This window comes from Syngnathoides biaculeatus, chromosome 10, assembly GCF_019802595.1.
Source record: "Syngnathoides biaculeatus isolate LvHL_M chromosome 10, ASM1980259v1, whole genome shotgun sequence".
NCBI lineage: Eukaryota > Metazoa > Chordata > Actinopteri > Syngnathiformes > Syngnathidae > Syngnathoides > Syngnathoides biaculeatus.
Window position 1 is genome coordinate 1,522,958 of NC_084649.1, and position 18,449 is coordinate 1,541,406.

Below are 18,449 nucleotides of genomic sequence, written 5' to 3' on the forward strand. Positions count from 1 at the left end.
ATTTTAGTCCACTGAAGTCGTTACCAGGGGTGTCCCACGGTGAGGATTTACAACATTCGTTCCAAATTCACACAGAAGAATTTAAGGTGGAGGTGGGACAGCATCAAGGAGCCGATGTGAGCCCCTTCCTGTTTGCTATAGTAATGGATAAGCTGACAGATGAGGTTAGACTGGAATCCGCATGGACCATGATGTTAGGAGATGATATTGTGATCTGCAGTGGAAGCAGGGAGCAGGAGGAGGAACAATTACAAAAATGGAGGCACACACTGGAAAGGAGAGGAATAAAGATTAGCCAAAGTACAATAAAATATACAGTGAAGAATTAGAAGTACGTATTTGATCACCTGAGAAAATGAATGTTAATATTTGATACAGTCACATTTGTTTGCAATTACAGAGGTCAAACGTTTCCTGTAGTTGTTCACCAGATTTGCACACACTGCAGGAGGGATTTTGGCCCACTCCTCCACACAGATCTACTAAAGATCAGACAGGTTTCTGTGTTGTCGCTGAGAAACACTGAGTTTCAGCTCCCTCCAGAGAGGGATTTCCTGGCTGTGTGCTTTGGGTCAATGTCTTGTTGAAAGACCCAACCACGACCCATCTTCAGTGGTCTGACTGAGGGAATGAGGTTGTTCCCCTAAATCTCATAATACATGGCCGCGGTCTTCCTCTCCTTCATACAGTGCAGTTATCGTGTCCCATGTGCAGAAAAAAAGCCCCAAAGCATGATGCTACCACCCCCATGCTTCACAGTAGGGATGGTGTTCTTGGGATGGAACTGATCATTCGTCTTCCTCCAAACACAGTTCGTGGATTTATGACCAAAAAGTTCCATTTTGGTCTCATCTAAACACAAAACCTTATCCCATGACTCATCTGTATCATCCAAATGGGTCATTGGCAAATTAAGACAGGCCTTGACATGTGCTGGTTTCAGCAAGGGAACATTCTGTGCCATGCATGATTTCAAACCACGACGTCTTATTGTATTCCCAACAGTCACCTTGGAAACGGGGGTCCCAGCTCTTTTCAGGTCATTGGCCAAGTCCTGTCATGTAGTCCTGGGCTGACTCCTCACCTTTCTAAGGATCATTGAGACCCCATGAGGTGATATCTTGGATGGGGCTCCACTCCGATTGAGAATGACCGTCATGCTTAGCTTCTTCCATTTTCTAATGATTGCTCCAACAGTGGACTTTTTTTCACCAAGCTGCTTGGTAATTTTGCCGTAGCCCTTTCTAGCCGTGTGGAGTTGTACAATTTTATCTCTGTTGTCTTTGGACAGCTCTTTGGTCTTGGCCATGTTACAAATTTGAGTCTTACTGATTGTAAGGGGTGGACAGGTGTCTTTATGGCGCTAACGACCTCACACAGGTACATCTGATTTAGGATAATACATGGAGTGGAGGTGGACTTTTAAAGGGGGAATAACAGGTCTTAGAGGGTCTGAATTCTAGCTGATGGACAGGTGTTCAAGTACTTATTTGCAGTTGTATCACACAAATAGTTAAAAAAAATCATACATTGTGATTTTTGGATTTTTCTTTTTTAGATTATCTCTCTCACAGTGGACATGCACCTATGATGAAAATTTCAGACCCCTCCATTATTTGTAATTGGAGAACTTGCAATATAACAAGGTGTTCAAATAGTTATTTTCTTCTCTGGGTATATATTTATCTTATTTTTTTTTAACATTTTGTAGACAACACGATTCATCACTTTAAACTGCTCCTTTCCACAATTGACTTTGCACTGGTATATAACGGGAACCGCAAACGGATGAAGGCACTCTGTACAAGCTTAACACAACGTTGGAAGTTAACACACTAATCTATCTATTCTAAATGAAGACGATTTTACATTTTGCATGACTCTTATAAGGAATAGTTCCTTCAAACAGAGATGTCTTGTTCTTTGTTCTTGTTGCTTTCTTGTTCTTTGTTTTGAATGTCCAACTGCTGAAGAAAAATTCCATGTGTGTTTTTACACACTAGGCCAATAAAGCTGATTCTGATTCTTGTGCTCACAGCTTGGATAATATGACTGTAATATGACTGACCCAAATTTAAACTCTTCAATCTTTTTTTTCCTTTCCCCCAGATTGATTGACAACCCCTTTATGTAGAATTGTCTTCAACCTAAATTATGGTGTACGTGTGTTTGTTGTCTCAATCGTATGTATCACTTTTTTAAAACAATTTTAAAAATTGTATATATCTAGAACAATGAAACATTTGATATGAGTGTTGTATGGGGCATACAGTCTGTGAAAGAAAACAGGACAAAATAGGAAAAGACAAGTACAGGAGAGGAATTATGCAGTACAAGGCAAGTGAATCCAGTTGTACAACTGAAGTTTGGTGGGAGTGACTAGGTAAATTATAAAAGTTTATGTGACAAGAGTGTGAGTGAGGGATAACCAAGCAGTTCAAATATTCACAAGTTTTTTGTCACAATAAGTAAGTGCCCCCACACTTAGCGAAAAAGTCCCAGGGGCGTTTGCCTGAGGACACATGCCAGTGAACTGACACCATTTTGCATGTACGACTGACAGAGGTGTTGGGTCATGTGATTGCAAGTTCCCTAGCTGTGATTGCACCGCATTGTGCGCAACCGTATGCCGCAAAATATGCCGGCATCCAGGTTTGCTCCGCCCAGCTCCAGAAGTCCTGAAAAAGAAACCTTGGATAATAGTCATTTGTCCGATTGCTTGCGCAGAATGACAGTTTGACTTATTTGTAGCCTCAATCTTCTCAAAATAAGTAGATATTTTTTAAATTTAGATTTTGCGACCGGTCCAGAGTGTTGTCTGGCCTTGGCCCTAAGTCAGCTACGGACCCTGAAAAGGACAAGCAATTATATAAAATTGCTGAATATTATCGTCAAAGTCAGCACGGTGGACCAGCTGGCAAAGCATTGTCCTCACAGTTCGGACCCGCCTGTGTGGAGTTTGCATGTTCTCCCCGTGCCTGCGTGGGTTTCCTCCGGGCACTCCGGTTTCCTCCCACATCCCAAAAAAATGCAACATTAATTGAACACTCTAAATTGCCCCTAGGTGTGATTGTGAGTGCAACTATTGTCTGTCTCCGTCGGCCCTGCGATTGGCAGGCAACCAGTTCAGGGTGTACGCTGCCTCGTGCCCGTTGACATCTGGGATAGGCTCCAGCACTCCCATGACCCCTGTGAGGATAAGCGGCTAAGAAAATGGATGAATGGATATTGTCAAATAAAAACAGTCTTAAATTGTATGACTTGTCACACGACATCTTTACTGTGAAATGCCAACCGGATATTACATCGGTCTTGATATAGGTTGGGCTCCATACCGGAAGTAATCCTCAGTTTCGGTGACGCTGCATTAAGGCTACGAGACATGGAACTGTTCAGTGAGTGCACGAGTTGTTGTCTCATTATCCATATATTTATTTCTTGGATCCATCTTAATGTCCATACTAATGGGTATGCAATATAGCGTTGCTGTCTGTTGAATATATGAGAAAATATCTCAAGACGTCTGTATTAGTCTAGCTTTCCTACTCGTGGTCGTTAGCTAGCTAATGCTGTGTAGTGAACGTTTGCAGTGAAATCGCAATTAAATGGGGGAAAAAACATGAATGTATTGTCAAAACTGTAGTGGTCGATGCTATCCTTATCTTGTGCTCCCGGCCAGGTACACGGTCTTCTATTTAATTTTTATTTCTCTCCTTACACAGGGCTTGTCGGCTTGGTCTTCAGTTTGACTTCTCTGACTGGAGCTCAGACGCTCTCCCCAGCTCACTATCTTTCCCTCTCTGATATTGGTCGACTTCAAAACCTCTTCAGCCAGCCCTTCACAGACCTGGAATCGGCATACTATTCTGTTGTCGGTCTCATTAAACTTGGAATCACTGTTCCTGATCACAAGGTACGTAATGGCTTTATTTTATCTTTTATGTTGAAGACCAAGGACTTAAGCTCTGAGACTTTCGATCAGGGATCTTAAACAAATTTTTCTCGCGGGCCACATTGTAGTTCTGGTTTCCCTCAGTGGGCCGTTATGACTGTGAAACAAAAATATGGAATCGTCTCATCATATTAACATTAATTTATGAACTAGTTTTGAAATCAGAAATCAAGGGTAATGTTTTCTTCAAATATTCGTGTTTGGTAACACAAAAATGCTTGTAATATCTCAACATTATCATTTATGATACATGACAATTTGAAATTTTGTGACTTTTTTTTTTAAAAACAAGAATCATGGAAATTGACACTAGATTTGGCTTCGCGGGCCACACAATCATGTGGCGGGCTGTATCTGGCCCCTGGGCCTTGAGTTTGACACCTGTGCTTTAGATTTTCCACGTGTTTGATTTGGCCTTGCTATAAATAATTTAATGGTTATTTTATAGGATGTATGTCAGTTCCTGAATTCCCAGCTTGATCCTACTAATGTGGACTCAGTCTTCTTTGCAGCCGAGACCAGCCAAGCCATATCCGGATGTGAGGTATGACCACAGGGCTCATACTTTCAGCTATGATGCCATAAAGATTAAACATCATGATTTTTGTATCTTTTTGTAGATTCAGTTGTTTTGGCACTGGTGTGTGTGTGTGTGTGTGTGTCTATATATATATATATATATATATATCTAAACACTACTTGGGCTCCCAAGCGATTTTCCCCCCGAACCCCCAAATTTAGTTCCCTCCTTTTTTTTTTTTTTTTTTTTTTTTTTTTTTTTTTTTAAAACAGCACATGGTCCTGTCATTTTCTTGTCAGTTTTCGTTAATTCAGGCTCTTGCGTGCATAACGAGATCAAAATTCATAGAGGCCTGGTCCAAAAAACATGAAACAATGTCTAAAATCGGACATGTCAAAATATGAAAACTTGACTTGATATGGCTCAGTCACGACAGTCAGTAAGACGACATGGTACGAGGCAGTTATGGAGTAAGGTAGACAAGGAGAAGAGCGACTGTAACTGAGCAGCTTGTTGTTGTTGGAGAGTTCGGTGTGATGTGTGTTGATTTTAAAAAAAAAAAAAAAAAAAAAAAAAGCTAACCAACCCAGCTATTTTTAAATAAATTAGTCACATTTGAAAAATGTATGGGTGTGGTCAGTAATGCCCACAGATATAAATTTTCAGGTGTGATTAGGGATGGAATCTCAAGACCTCAAAATAACTTACTGGCTATGCATAAAATGACATTTGGGAGTTATTTGAACAAATAACTTCATAACTTGTATATCACTTATAATAAACACTCTCAATTAAAAAATCAAAAAGATAAGTCATACATGAGTCCAATGATACTGATGTGATGTCAATGACTGGGAAGATTTTTCACATTAACAGATTAATATAACTTAAAATTAAGTAAAAATAATAAATACCAGTATATGACTAAACTAGGAAAAAAAACCCACTTCAAGATAACGCGGTACCACGGTGGAAAATGACCGTTTGCATTGAGATATATAGACAGACTCGTCTCACGTTAGAACTGAGATCAAGTCAAAATAAATCAGTCTAATACTTATTATAGTTAGATACTGAAACATTACCTGTGTTATATCCCAGAAATGTTTTCAGTGTAACTGAATTTCCTTTGACATGGCTCATGATGTTGATGACTTTCGACGTAAATGCGCTTGCAGTATGTGAAGAAGCTCTGAACATGTGTTTTCTATATAGATAACACGGAGGTGGATCAGACTGGGAAGCGGTTTGGCCGTGATCTGCATATCATCTAAATATGGCTCGAAATGATAGGATAAATTGCATTTCACTAGGTTGTGAGATGTTCTCTTCTTCGAAAAGAGCTTCCGTGTTAGAAGGGGCATGTTCGTCTACCATAGTAGGTGGCACAGCGTGTTTTCAATGGTGAATGTCCCAGTGTGACGTCACGGACAGAAGATGCAGCCAATATGGCGACCACTTGGATGTGGAATGAGACTTCCGCAACTTTGCACATTAATGACCCCCTCTCCGTTCATCTTTATTTTTTCGTATAGACATTCAAGTGAATCAATTAATTTGTATTTTTCATTACAATATCTATTTTAGAATGTTTATAGGGATGACACTTGACCTTTAATCACCAAGTCCTTTTACTAATCCACAACAAATTGAGGGATAGCTAGTTTTGAAATCAGAAGACATTTTGTCCATGTATTGTTGGAAAACTGTTTTGTAACAATAAAATGCAATACCTCACCATTTTTGTTTATTATGACAATATGGAATTGGCAGAATGATTGGGGGCCTCCACTCCCTGAGAAGGGTTGCGTCAGGAAGGGCATCCGGTGTAAAAATTGTGCCAAACGTGCGTTTATCTAAGATGACACGCTGTGGCGACCCCGAAAGGGACAAGCCGAAAGAAACTTACTTTTATTTTAGCAAAAATCATAGAAGTTGACAAACATAATTTGCTTACGCAGGCCCCACAAAATTATATGGCGGGGTCGAGTTTGACACACATGCAATACAGCATGCATTTTACCTCCTGAAGAGGGGAGACTGAACAGACAAACCCCAGAAACAAACAAGAACTGAAAGAGGCTGCAATCGAGGCCTGGGAAAGCATTTCAAATGAAGAATGCCATCTGTTGAAGTCAATAGGTTGCAGGCTTAATGTAGTTCCTACAATAAAGGATTATGCCACCAAATATTAAATGTTGACTTTGAGGTAATTTAATAATAGTTGTTTCAATAATTTTGCTCACTTGAAAAGTGGGTGTCTTCAAACAAAAGGTGCTGTATCCAGAGTTGTTTAACACATCTCAATGTAAATACGATAAAATCAAAGCTCGAATTTAGATCCATTGTTCTGTTTTTATCTAAAACCCAAATTTCTTCAATGTACAACAAAAACAAAGAAGTTGATGTTTCCCTTCCAATATTTTTGGAGGGGACTGTATTTGTGGGTAACTGCACACGGTGGATCAGTTGGAAAGTGTTGGCCTCACAGATCTGAGGTCCCGGGTTCAATCCCCGACCTGCCTGTTTGGAGTTTGCATGTTCTCCCCGTGTCTGCGTGGGTTTTCTCTAGGCACTCCAGTTTCCTCCAACATCCCAAAAACATGCAAAATTTATTGGACACTCTTAAGTTGCCGTGAGGTGTCATTGTGTGTGTGGCTGTTTGTCTCTATGTGCCCTGGGATTGGCTGGTAACCAGTTCAGGGTGTGCCCCACCTCCTACCCGTTGATAGCTGTGATAGGCTCCAGCACTCCCCGCGACCCTTGTGAGGATAAGCCGTGAAGAAAATGAATGAATGGATGGATGCTTACATTGGTTCTCGGTGCTCAGTGCTCTTGGTGATTCGGTGGAGTCCGAAAGGGTTAGGAATGGCTTTATGACCTTTTCCACACAGATAGATTTAATTTGTTCCTGAATTGTTTTACATAGCGTGGTGTCTGGATTTTGGGGATCTTTTGGTCTATTTCACTTTGTCAGACGTACAGTGAAGAAAATAAATATTTGAACACCCTGGTATATTAAGTTCTTCCACTTGGAAATCATGGAGGGGTCAGAAATTTCCATCGTAAGTGCATATCCGCTGTGAGAGAGATGTAAAAAGAAAAATCCAGAAATCACAATATATATTTTTTAGCGATTTGTGTGATACAGCTGCAAATAAGTATTTGAACACCTGTCTATCACCTAGAATTCTGAACCTCAAAGACCTGTTAGTCCGCCTTTAAAAGTCCATCTCCACTCCATGTATTATCCTGAATCAGATGCACCTGTGTGAGGTCGTCAGCTGCAAAAAGACACCTGTCCACCCCATACAATCAGTAAGACTCAAACTTGTAACATGGCCAAGACCAAAGAGCTGTTCGGAGACACCAGAGACAAAATTGTATAACTCCACACGGCTAGAAAGGGCTACGGAGAAATTGCCAAGCAGCTTGGGGAAAAAAGGTCCACTGTTGGAGCAATCATTAGAAAATGGAAGAAGCTAATTATGACTGTCAATCTCAATTGGAGTGGAGCCCCATGCAAGATATCCCTTGGTGGGCTCTCAGTGAACCTTAGAAAGGTGAGGAATTAGCCCAGGACTACACGACAGGACTTGGTCAATGACCTGAAAAGAGCTGGGACCACCGTTTCCAAGGTGACTATTGGTAATACACAAAGACGTCATGGTTTGAAATCATGCATGGCACGAAAGGTTCCCCTGCTTAAACCAGCACTTGTCATGGCCCGTCTTAAGTTTGCCAATGACCATTTGGAAGATACAGAGGAGTCACGGGAGAAAGTTAAGTTAACCTATGATGAAAATATCAGACCCCTCCATGATTTCTAAGTGGGACAACTTGCTATATAGCACGGTGTTCAAATCTCTTCAATGTAGGTCCTCTGGGATTTAGGTGATTTCTTAATTGAGAACTGGTATAGTAGTACCAAGCCCAAGTTTAGCTGGTGAAAGTGTGATAAACCAAACTTAAAGGTCAAGTGTCATCCCTATAGATATTGTAATGAAAAATACACAACATTATTCACTTCAATGTCTATACGAAAAAATAAATATGAGCAGAGAGCACGTCATCCATGCGCAAATTGCAGAAGTGTCATTCGACGACATCCAAATGGTCGCCATATTGGCTGCATCCCCTGTCCTTGACGTCACCCCCGAATGTTTGCTAATGAAAACACGCGGTGGACCCTACTATGAGAGAAAAATACACCCCTTCTGACACGGAAGCTCTTTTCAAAGAAGAAAACATCTCACAACTGAGTGAAGTTACCGGGGTAAAATTACCCTATTGTTTGGAGCCATATTCAATTGATATGTGATCACGGCCAAAACGCTTCCCTTTCCGATCCACTTCCGCGGCACAGATAAGCCATCGCGGCTCATCGCAGCCGGCTGGTGTGGCTCATTTTTGGCGCAGAGGTGACTTATCACGGAGTCGTGCCGGGCTGCTTTCGGGTGTTGTTCATAGCCGCCGCCGTCCGCGATGAACAACACTGTCGAGCCGGGGCGCTTTAAGGCGTTGTCATTGCACGCAGCCAAGTGCGGCATTATCGGCAGCGTTCTTCAGAGCCTTCGCCGAAGCCGTGACCCACGGACGCGGCGCCTCAGCCGGTGCGGCTCATTTTCGGCGCTGGGCTGCTTTAGGGTGTTGTTTATAGCCGCCGCCGTCTGCAATGAACAACACCATCGAGCTGGGGCGCTTTACGCCATTGTCGTCGCACGCGGCTGAGTGCGCCATTGTCGGCAGTGTCCCTTCGCTGGTGAGGTGACGCAGCAGCCTTCGCCGGCGAGCCCGACGCCATGTGACGCGCACATCGACACTTTTAGTATGCCTGTCATATCTACGTGGATCTTTTGTTACGTTGTGAGAAACTGATTACGTGGTCCGCCCAAGTTATTTTTTTTTGTAGCTGTATACACACACCTACCTGTCATTTGGAACCCACGAAGTTCTCGTCCTCTGCACCCGTGCAATCCATTTTTCACGACAAACCGGGTCTCTTGCAAACTTAGGTAAATCCATCCTCCCGAGTGTTCAAGCGATGTCCAGCAAAGCAATGAGCCGGCATTTTGGAACGAAGGAACAACGATCTACCTTCCCGGAGGTAAAACTAATAGAAACAAACGAGTCCACTTGAGGGCGGTCCTGCCATGTACGTCATTTCGTGCTTCTTGAAAACAAATCCCTCGAGAGGATTTTCATGGCGGGAGTTACAACAAGCTGTATACGTCAAACTTGTGTTTTGTGGAGAAGAAACGCATGGGTCCATGTCGGCTGCCGTTTTTTCAATAATAAATGACAGTGGCCCTTTAAGGTTTAAATTGGGGGTGATCAGTTTTTCAGAAAGGAACAAGTGACCAGTTCACGGTGTAGTCTGCCTTTTTGCCTGAAGTTAGCTGGGATAGGTTCCAATACTCCCGTGACTCTTGTTAGGATAAGCAGCTTGGACAATGTATGAATGACATGGAGATTTGGACTTTTTTCCTTACTTAATCATCAAAACATACATTTAAACGTTGTATACTTGTTGTGTTTGACATTTACAATTGTTTGATGGGAAACTTAAGTGTAACAAGCATCCAAAAAAAAAAAAAAATATATATATATATATATATATATATATATATCAGGAACGGGGTCAAAGACACGACTTTGTAATATAAACCTGTGGTTGACTTGAACCCCATTTCGTTATTGTTTAGATCCCTGTGACCAATGACACGCGAGATATGCTACTGGCTGCTGTCAGTGAAGACTCCTCCATGATTCAGATTCAACGTGCTGTGAGTGCACTTAGCTCTTTGGGACTTCCTCTGACCTCTCAGGAGGTTGTTGGTGCACTAACAACTCGCATCAACAAGGAGGACAGTGTCATTTCGTAAGTTATGTTGGAAAATGTATCAGTTGGATTTTGTACGAGTGAATATGTTTTCGACCAAACTGTTTTTTTTTACTTACATTAAACTTTTTACAGCATTACGTCAGCTCTGCAAACAGCCACACGCCTGTCTCAGCAGGCAGAACTTGGAAGAATACTTGAAGAAATTGAGGTGAGTTCTTTAACCTCCACCAGGTGGTGCTGTGACACTTGTCTCTGACAACACTCCATGTCCCATTTTTTTTCCTCAGGATCTGACAGCACGTTTAGATGATCTTGGCGGTATCTACCTCCATTTTGAAGAGGGACTCGAGGCCACTGCCTTGTTTGTAACTGCTGCATATTCCCTCTCAGATCATGTGGATATGGAGCCCCCCCTAAAACACGTAAGTTCATTTTCTTTGAATGTCATATCCCCAAGGAGTGGGAGGGGGTGTTTAGGGTAATATTCATATCCTTTATCCAGGGAAACCTCATTGAAATTAAAAATGTATTCCATAAGACTGTCCTGGTCAGGAAAGAGACCAAAGACACAAAATAGGTTTTATTGTACAAGCTAAAAACATTGTAACTCATAATGCAACAATGAGAAGCTTTGCTTACAAAAGTCAGAACTCTTTAAAATCAAATGAAAATACAACCAGGCTCCTTATTGTTTTGTCTTTCAATGAATTAAATGTTTGAAGACAATATGCACAGAGTGGTAACAATAAACTGTAGGACTGACCATAGCAGTGTGGCTTAAAGCTCTTTTACCTTATAAAGGGTTTCCCAGATCTACATTTAACTGTGTTGGGCCACAAAGTTGATTTTGGCTTTTGCTGCATAAATATGTGCCACGATGTGCTCTTCCTTCGGAATGCCATTTGTCATTATACACTTCACGCAATAGAACTTCCCTTTATCAGTGCATACATAAAAGCAAGGTTAAAATAAGTAAAAACAAATAAAAATGTGTAAAATGCAATGCTTAACCTGTATTCCACAAGATGTTAAAATCAGAATGGTGTCACATTCATCTCATTGATAGAGCGGAAAAAAAAACGAGTTAAGGGTGGTGTTGACTCTTGGTAAAACTATTTCTCAGTTTGGTGATCCTTGCTTTTGTACATGTTTACTGCGTCCCAGATGGCAGGAACTCAAACGCTTGGAAACCGGGGTGTGTATTGTCCTTAATAATGTTCTGAGCTCTGCTGAGGCACTGAGAGGAGTATATATCTGTCACAGAGGAGAGAGGGCAGCCAACAATCTTCTGTGCTGCTTTGTGTTCTGAAGCCTTGCTCTATCAGCCTCCGTGCAGCTCCTGTATTAGATGGCGAGATTACATCAGCAGGCCCTCAATGGATGAGTGATTATAAGGCCAGCCATAACTTTGTGTCCAGGTTGTTTTTCCTGATTACTCTCAGGAAGTAGAAGGATTTTGAACCTTATTGATGACCTCTGAGATGTTACTGTATATGTCCAGGAGCGCTCTTCAGAAATCAGGACTCACAGGAACCTGAACGTGTGTTAATGAAGAGTGCCGAAGTGCCACTGCTAAAGACTCATTTCTCTCATTCAGAATGCTACAGCTCGGTTTCTAACCAGAACAAAAAGATCTGAGCATATAACTCCAATCCTAATGTACTTGGACTGGCTCCCAATGAGCTTTAGAAAGGATTTTAAAGTTCTGCTACTGGTTTATAAATCACAAAATTATTTAGGTCCTGAATACATAAAAGAAATGCTTACGGAATACAAATCCAGGAGCGCTCTGAGATTGACAGATTTAGGTCATTTGGTGGAGCACAGAGTCCAAAGCAAACATGCTGAAGCAACATTTAGCTATTATTCCTGCACACGAATGAAATAAGTTGCCAACAAAGGTGAGGTCAGCCCCAAGTGTGAATGGTTTTTAAATCCATGTTGAAAACTTTTTTTTTTTCACATTTTTTTTCAGTATTTCCACTTTTTTAAAATCAGATTTCTTGCACTATTTTTGTTTTTATCCCGTTTTAAAAGTTTTATCTTTGTTTTCAAATACTTTTAATCATGTGAAGCACATTGAGTGACTTCGTGTATGAAATGTGTTAAACAAATAAATTTGCTTTGCTTTGCTCTCCTCTCCTGGTGTCAAATGACAGCTTCTGAAGTTTGTGAAGCTCTGTAGACCCTGCTGGTGTGATGGTCTGAGTGCTCCCCCATGCTGAAAAGTCTCCTTATGATGAATGCACATGTGTTACTAACATGGGAACTCTGGGTTCGTAGCAGACGCTTACTGGGAAATTGCCCGGTCTCATAGTTCCCCTTCTTCGAAATAGACAGAGCTATCATACGTTATAACTTAACCCTAATGTAACCTTAAAACAAAAATTAATAAAAAGATATACACACACATTTCCGTTCGCTATGTTCGTCTATCCGAGACATCCATAGCGAACATGAACGGTCGGCGACAAGTTGTCAAATGGCACATGTTGAAGCATGGATGGAGACGTTTCAGACTGGCTGGAAGTTTACAAAATATACGCACATACACTTGCATGCGCATTAATCACAAGGAGACTTTTCAGTACCGAGAGCGCTCAGACCATCACACCAGTTTGTTGCTGGCAAGCTGGGACTCCATCATCCTCCTGTAGTCAGTCTTTGCATTTTTAATGCCCTTTTCAGTTCAGTTTTTTTCCATGCTGTAAAGAGCTTTGTCATCTGACCTGAAGGGTAAAGAAAGCAAACTAATGCTGTAGCACTGAGCATGGCAAGTTCCTCCAGATCCATAATCTAACTCAGTTGACTCCTTTATCCACAATTATTCATTTTCATAGTTATGTAAACAATTTTTTGTGAAACAAAGATTGATCTGCGATTGTGAACGTAAGCATCTCACTTCAAACTGTAAACCCACAAGTTTTTACAGTAAAATCATTTTGAAAAGCTTCCAACAAAAGTACAGTGGTACCGCTACTAACGAAAAAAAAAACCCATTCCAGAAGTCGTTTCGTAACGTGAATATTTTGTAAGTAAAAGTGCATTTTACATGTAAATAGCCTAATCTGTTCCAAGCATCATGGGTAAACATTGACATCCTTCCTAGCCGAACAGCCCGTATCAGGGAGCTCGGTACCCCATACTCCCGCCCAAGGGACACGGTTGAACACCTTCTCCAAGTCCACAAAACACATGTAGTAGAGTGGTTGGGTGAATTCCCATGCTCCTGCCAAGGGTGTAGGGCTGTTCCACTGTTCCACAGCCAGGACGAAAACCATATTGCTCCTCCTGGATCTGATCTCCCAACAGACCCTCCTCTCTAGCACCCCTGAATAGACCTTACCAGCGAGGCTGAGGAATGTGATTCCCCCTATAGTTTGAACACACCCTCCGGTCCCCCTTCTTAAAAATGGGGACCACCATCCCAGTCTGCCAATCCAGAGGCAATATCCCCGATGTCCACGCAATGTTTCAGAGGCGTGTCAACCAGGACAGCCCCACAACATCCAGAGCCTCTAGGAAGCGTGAGCTTGCTCGGCTGGGCAGCGAGCTCATGGCACCGCTTGGCGGAGCGAGCTCGTCAGACTCTGCGTCATTCCGCCCGAAGAACCATCCGCTCACAGATGTGTATGGAAGTATTCCTCAGTCTTCCCGATCAACCGATACTGCAATGTCTTCATCAGATTAGGATAAATCCGAGAAATCAGTGCTAAGTATAATGGTGTCCCATGTAATCAAGCGTTTGGAAACGCACGTAACATGTCACATACGCCCACGTAGGTCACATGACCTGTCAAAATGGCAGCGCCCCTGAAAATTCGTAATTGTCGATAATCTTCTCAAAACACTGTCACATTGTCAAGATAGAGTACATACTACATGACCTATTGGATTCATTGTTAATGCAAACCACTGGATTTCCCTTTATGTAAATTCATTGTAGTAATAATATTTGGGAATGCGTTAATTAGAATTTATTACCCGGTTAATAAATGTAGCGGACTGTATGTTGCGTGTGGGGTGTATTTTGCCCACTCCTGTTCTAAGCCAGTCACTGAAATACTTTGTCATTGCATGTGGGGTGTATTTTGCCATGCCTATTCTACCATGCCACTGAAATGTTTGGGTTACCTTGTTCTTTTCACAGGATCAAGTCATTCAGCTAGTCAACTCCATTTTCAGCAAGAAGTCCTGGAACTCTCTAGCTGAAGCCTTCAGCGTCGCAAATGCTGCTGCCACCCTCTCCAACAACCGTTTCCATGTTCCAGTGGTCATCAGCACTCATGGCCCACCCACTGTATCGCACAGCCAACCAACCCTGCAGGTATTAATGCAAAATGTCATCTGTGTATTTCAGTGCATGTCATATGGAATTTTTTCAGTCATTCTGTTTTTCTCTCTGGTTCTCAGATCCTTGTTACTGACATCATGTCTCAGCCTCTGGCCTCAGCTAATGTGCAGGTGGATTCTGCATATGCAGTGGCTTCAAAAAGTATCATTCTTGCCCAAGCACCATTCACTCTCAATGAGTATGTGTCACAAAGAACAAACTTACAGTGTCATGAAAAGTATTGGGCTCCTTCTCAAATGTTATATTTTTGCACTTTCCCACTTTAAGTATCAAAAATATCCAATATAATCCAAGTGGACTTAAAATGCTGTTTTTCAATGGGGGGTTCATTTTAGTTAAGTTACCTACCCATGTGTGGAAAAAGTAATTAAATCATAAATTGTTGCGACTCACAATTTTCATTAGGTACATTCATTTACCTCAGACATGTTCAATCAAGAAGTCACTTTAACAGAATCTGTCTCGTTAAAATCACATCTGACAAAAAAAAAAAAAATCTTTAAACAAATTCAATCTTATTTTACTTTAAGCTTGTACTGTTAGGGGTCCCCACAGTGCATCATCTTTCTTCAATGTAAGCCTGTCACCTGCATGTTACACTCTTATCCCAACAGCTCTCATGAATTCCCTCACAACACCCAGCAACCTTCTTTCGTTTTCCTCCCGCTCTTTTGCCTGGCAGCTCCATCCATCTCACACTCACACACTCACACACACTCTCTCTCTCTCTCTCTCTCTCTCTCTCTCTCTCTCTCTCTCTCTCTCTCTCTGCTCCCTCTAACTTTGTTCTGTCCCTCTGAGCTCATTTCTAAATGCTGGGTCTTGTTGGTATTCTGACAATCTACTGCACCTACTAATAACTTGTTTGACATATAGTGATGAAAAATATCTACTGACAACGTAGGTTAATCTGGCTAGTCACGTTTGGACTGCTATTTTGAACACTACTGTATTTTACTGATGCGCCAGGATAACACGTCTCATGCATGTCACACCTTGATTTGTAACGGCCGGCGCATGAGTCCGTAGACAGCATAAAGAATCATTTGCTATCAACAAGCATTGTGGAATTAATTGTAAGAGGTCAGTTTATAACACACGGCCTACACTCAGGGTTGGGAATCAACCTTGTCAAATCATAAGCATAAATGTTAAATAATACATACATTCCACTCTCTAATAACATATCTACATTTTAGTATATTATAGTAGAGTATATTTATATATACAGTATATATTATGGGTACCGTCATGCTTGTGGCTCTGAGCCAAGACAACATCCGGATTGTCCCCAACCTTGCTGGTTTTCATTGTTCAGGTAAGGGAAATATTTGTTACATGCTGTTTTGAGACAGCCGCTCCCAGCTACAGTGATGTGCAAAATTGTTTGTCCCCTTACTAATTTCTGATCTATTTTGTATGTTAGTCACACTTGAATGTTTACCATCAAACAAATATCAATATTTGTCAAAGATGTGAAAATGAAGTGCAGTTTTTAAAATGTTTTTTGTTTTTCCTATGTGGAAAAAGTGAGTTCCCCTCTTTATAACCCAGCTTAACTGGTTTATCATACCCATTTCATTTCTCTACCGAAACCTATGCCTGCCACACTTGTTCTCAGTTGGGAAATCACTTAAATAGGACCTGCCTGATAAAATGAAGTAGATCAAAAGATCCTCAAAAGCTACACATCATGCCTAGATCTAAAGAGAGTCAGGAAAAAAAATGAAGTAATTGAGCTCTGTCAGTGTGGAAAAGGATATAAAGCAATTTCTAAAGCTTTGGGGCAACAATCAACAAATTGCAAAAACATAGAACAGTGGTGAACCTTCTCAGGAGTGGCTGGGCATCACAAAAGACCCCCTCAACATTCTCCAAATAGCTGCAGGTCTTACTTGCGTCAGTTAAGGTCAGTGTTCACAGCTCAAATATAAGAGACTGGGCACATGAAAACTGCTGCTGGTCAAAAAGAACATTTAGGCTCTCCTTAATTCTCCCAGAAGATATCTTGATCGGGAGTACGGGGTACTGAGCCCCCTGGTATGAGCTGTGTGGTCCCTGTATGACCGGTGTCAGTGTTCAGTCTGGATTGCCGGCAATAAGTCGGACTAGTTTCTGGTGAGAGTTGGACTACGCCAAGGCTACCCTTTGTCACCAATTTTGTTCATAACTTTCATGGACAGAATTTCTAGGTGCAGCAGAGGGGTGGAGGGTGTGCTGTTTGGTGGTTTTAGCATTGCATCTCTACTCTTTGCAGATGATGTGGTTCTTTTGGCTTCATCAAGCTGTGTTCTCCAACGCTCACTGGAGCGGTTCACAGCACAGTGTGAAATGGCCGGAATGAGAATCAGCACCTCCAAATCTGATGGCCCTCAACCAGTCGTTTCACGTTCCTACCCTCACCTGTGGTCATGAGCTATGGGTCGCGACCAAGAACAAACAAGATTCTTGAGACAAACGGCTGAAATGAGTTTCCTTCGCAGGGTGTCCGGGCTCTCCCTTAGAGATATGGTGAGAAGCTCGGTCATCTGTGAGGGCTTAGTGTCGACCTGCTGCTCCTCCATATTGAGAGGAGCCAGAAAAGGTGGCTGGGGTATCTGATCCGGATGCTTCCCTCCTGAGGTGTCCTATCGGAAAGAGACCCCTGGGACAACCCAGCACACACTGGAGAGACTCTGCTGGCCTGGGAATGACTCCGGAAGAGCTCGATGAAGTCGCTGGGGTAAGGGACATCTGGGTATCCCTCCTGAATCCACTGCCCCCATGACCTGACCCGGAAAAGTGGTAGGAGATAAATGGACATCTTGATTATCCTCAAAATTTGTGAGGAAAAAAAACCTCTATAGTTGATGAGACAAAAACTGAAATTTAGGAAAGGTGTGTATTATATTATCTCGATCCATTATATCTCGTGCAAAAGTAACGCTCAATTTATTTAAAATGTAGCGATAGTGTGTTGGTGGGGCTGTGTTGCTGCTGTAAGACCTGGAAGATGACTGTGATAAATGGACCCATGAATTCTGTTGTCTACCAAAATATCCCAAAGGACGAAATCTAGCCATCTTTTCGTGACCTCAAGCTGAACCTAATTTGGTTTCTGCACCATGACAATGATCCAAAAAAACTTAACGAGTTAAGTCCAGCTCTAAATGCCTGGAAAATAAAAGAAAGCTTCAGAGTGGCCTAAAGTGGGCCAAAGTTTGAACAACTGAAAATAGTTGACTGGAGTTGCTCCTGGCCCAACCAGTTCTTAGGTTTAGGGCAATCACTTTTTTTACATGTATAGATTTTTCTTCTCTTAATAAAAACCTGTTCAAAAACTGTACTTTGTGATATTTTTTTCCCTCGAATTCAATTTGTGTGATGGTGGGGAAACTTAAGTTTGACAAACATGCACAAAAATAAATCAGGAAGGGGACAAACAGTTTTTGACACTTGTGCCAGCGAGCTAATAGTTGGACACAGGAAATGCAAGAGAAGCTATATGGCTGCAGATTGATCTGCAGGGTTTCCACTGGATAAAACAAATATTGAAGCCATAACATTATAGACATGTTATTGTATGACTTATATTGTGAAATTGTATGCAGATTTTTAAAATGTGATTGCATAATATACTGTAATATACTGGAATAACTAAATAAATCTAAATTTTAATTTCGTTCCATCACCAATCTGTCACCAAACTTAAATCTACAGTTTTGACGTCCTTTCTGTTAATGGTTTGGATGGATTTATTTTCAATTCATTAATTATGCTATGCGGTGTTGGTAAGAAA

General features: G+C 41.6%; 1 protein-coding gene across 2 annotated transcripts in view; it reads left to right on the top strand.

Annotated features, from left to right (window-relative positions):
- The first annotated feature begins 3,280 nt into the window (after positions 1 to 3,280).
- rpn2 (ribophorin II) overlaps positions 3,281 to 18,449 on the top strand; it is a 36,687-nt gene continuing 21,518 nt past the window's right edge. The window contains exons 1-8 of one of the 2 annotated variants that reach the window (XM_061831519.1): positions 3,281 to 3,395; positions 3,723 to 3,913; positions 4,401 to 4,496; positions 10,178 to 10,353; positions 10,450 to 10,525; positions 10,605 to 10,739; positions 14,468 to 14,644; positions 14,731 to 14,849. In XM_061831519.1, the coding sequence (XP_061687503.1) occupies positions 3,383 to 3,395; positions 3,723 to 3,913; positions 4,401 to 4,496; positions 10,178 to 10,353; positions 10,450 to 10,525; positions 10,605 to 10,739; positions 14,468 to 14,644; positions 14,731 to 14,849 (983 nt within the window). In that variant the 5' untranslated portion in view covers positions 3,281 to 3,382. Of the gene's footprint in view, positions 3,469 to 3,722; positions 3,914 to 4,400; positions 4,497 to 10,177; positions 10,354 to 10,449; positions 10,526 to 10,604; positions 10,740 to 14,467; positions 14,645 to 14,730; positions 14,850 to 18,449 lie in introns of both variants that reach the window. The other variant, XM_061831517.1, reaches the window with a different exon arrangement.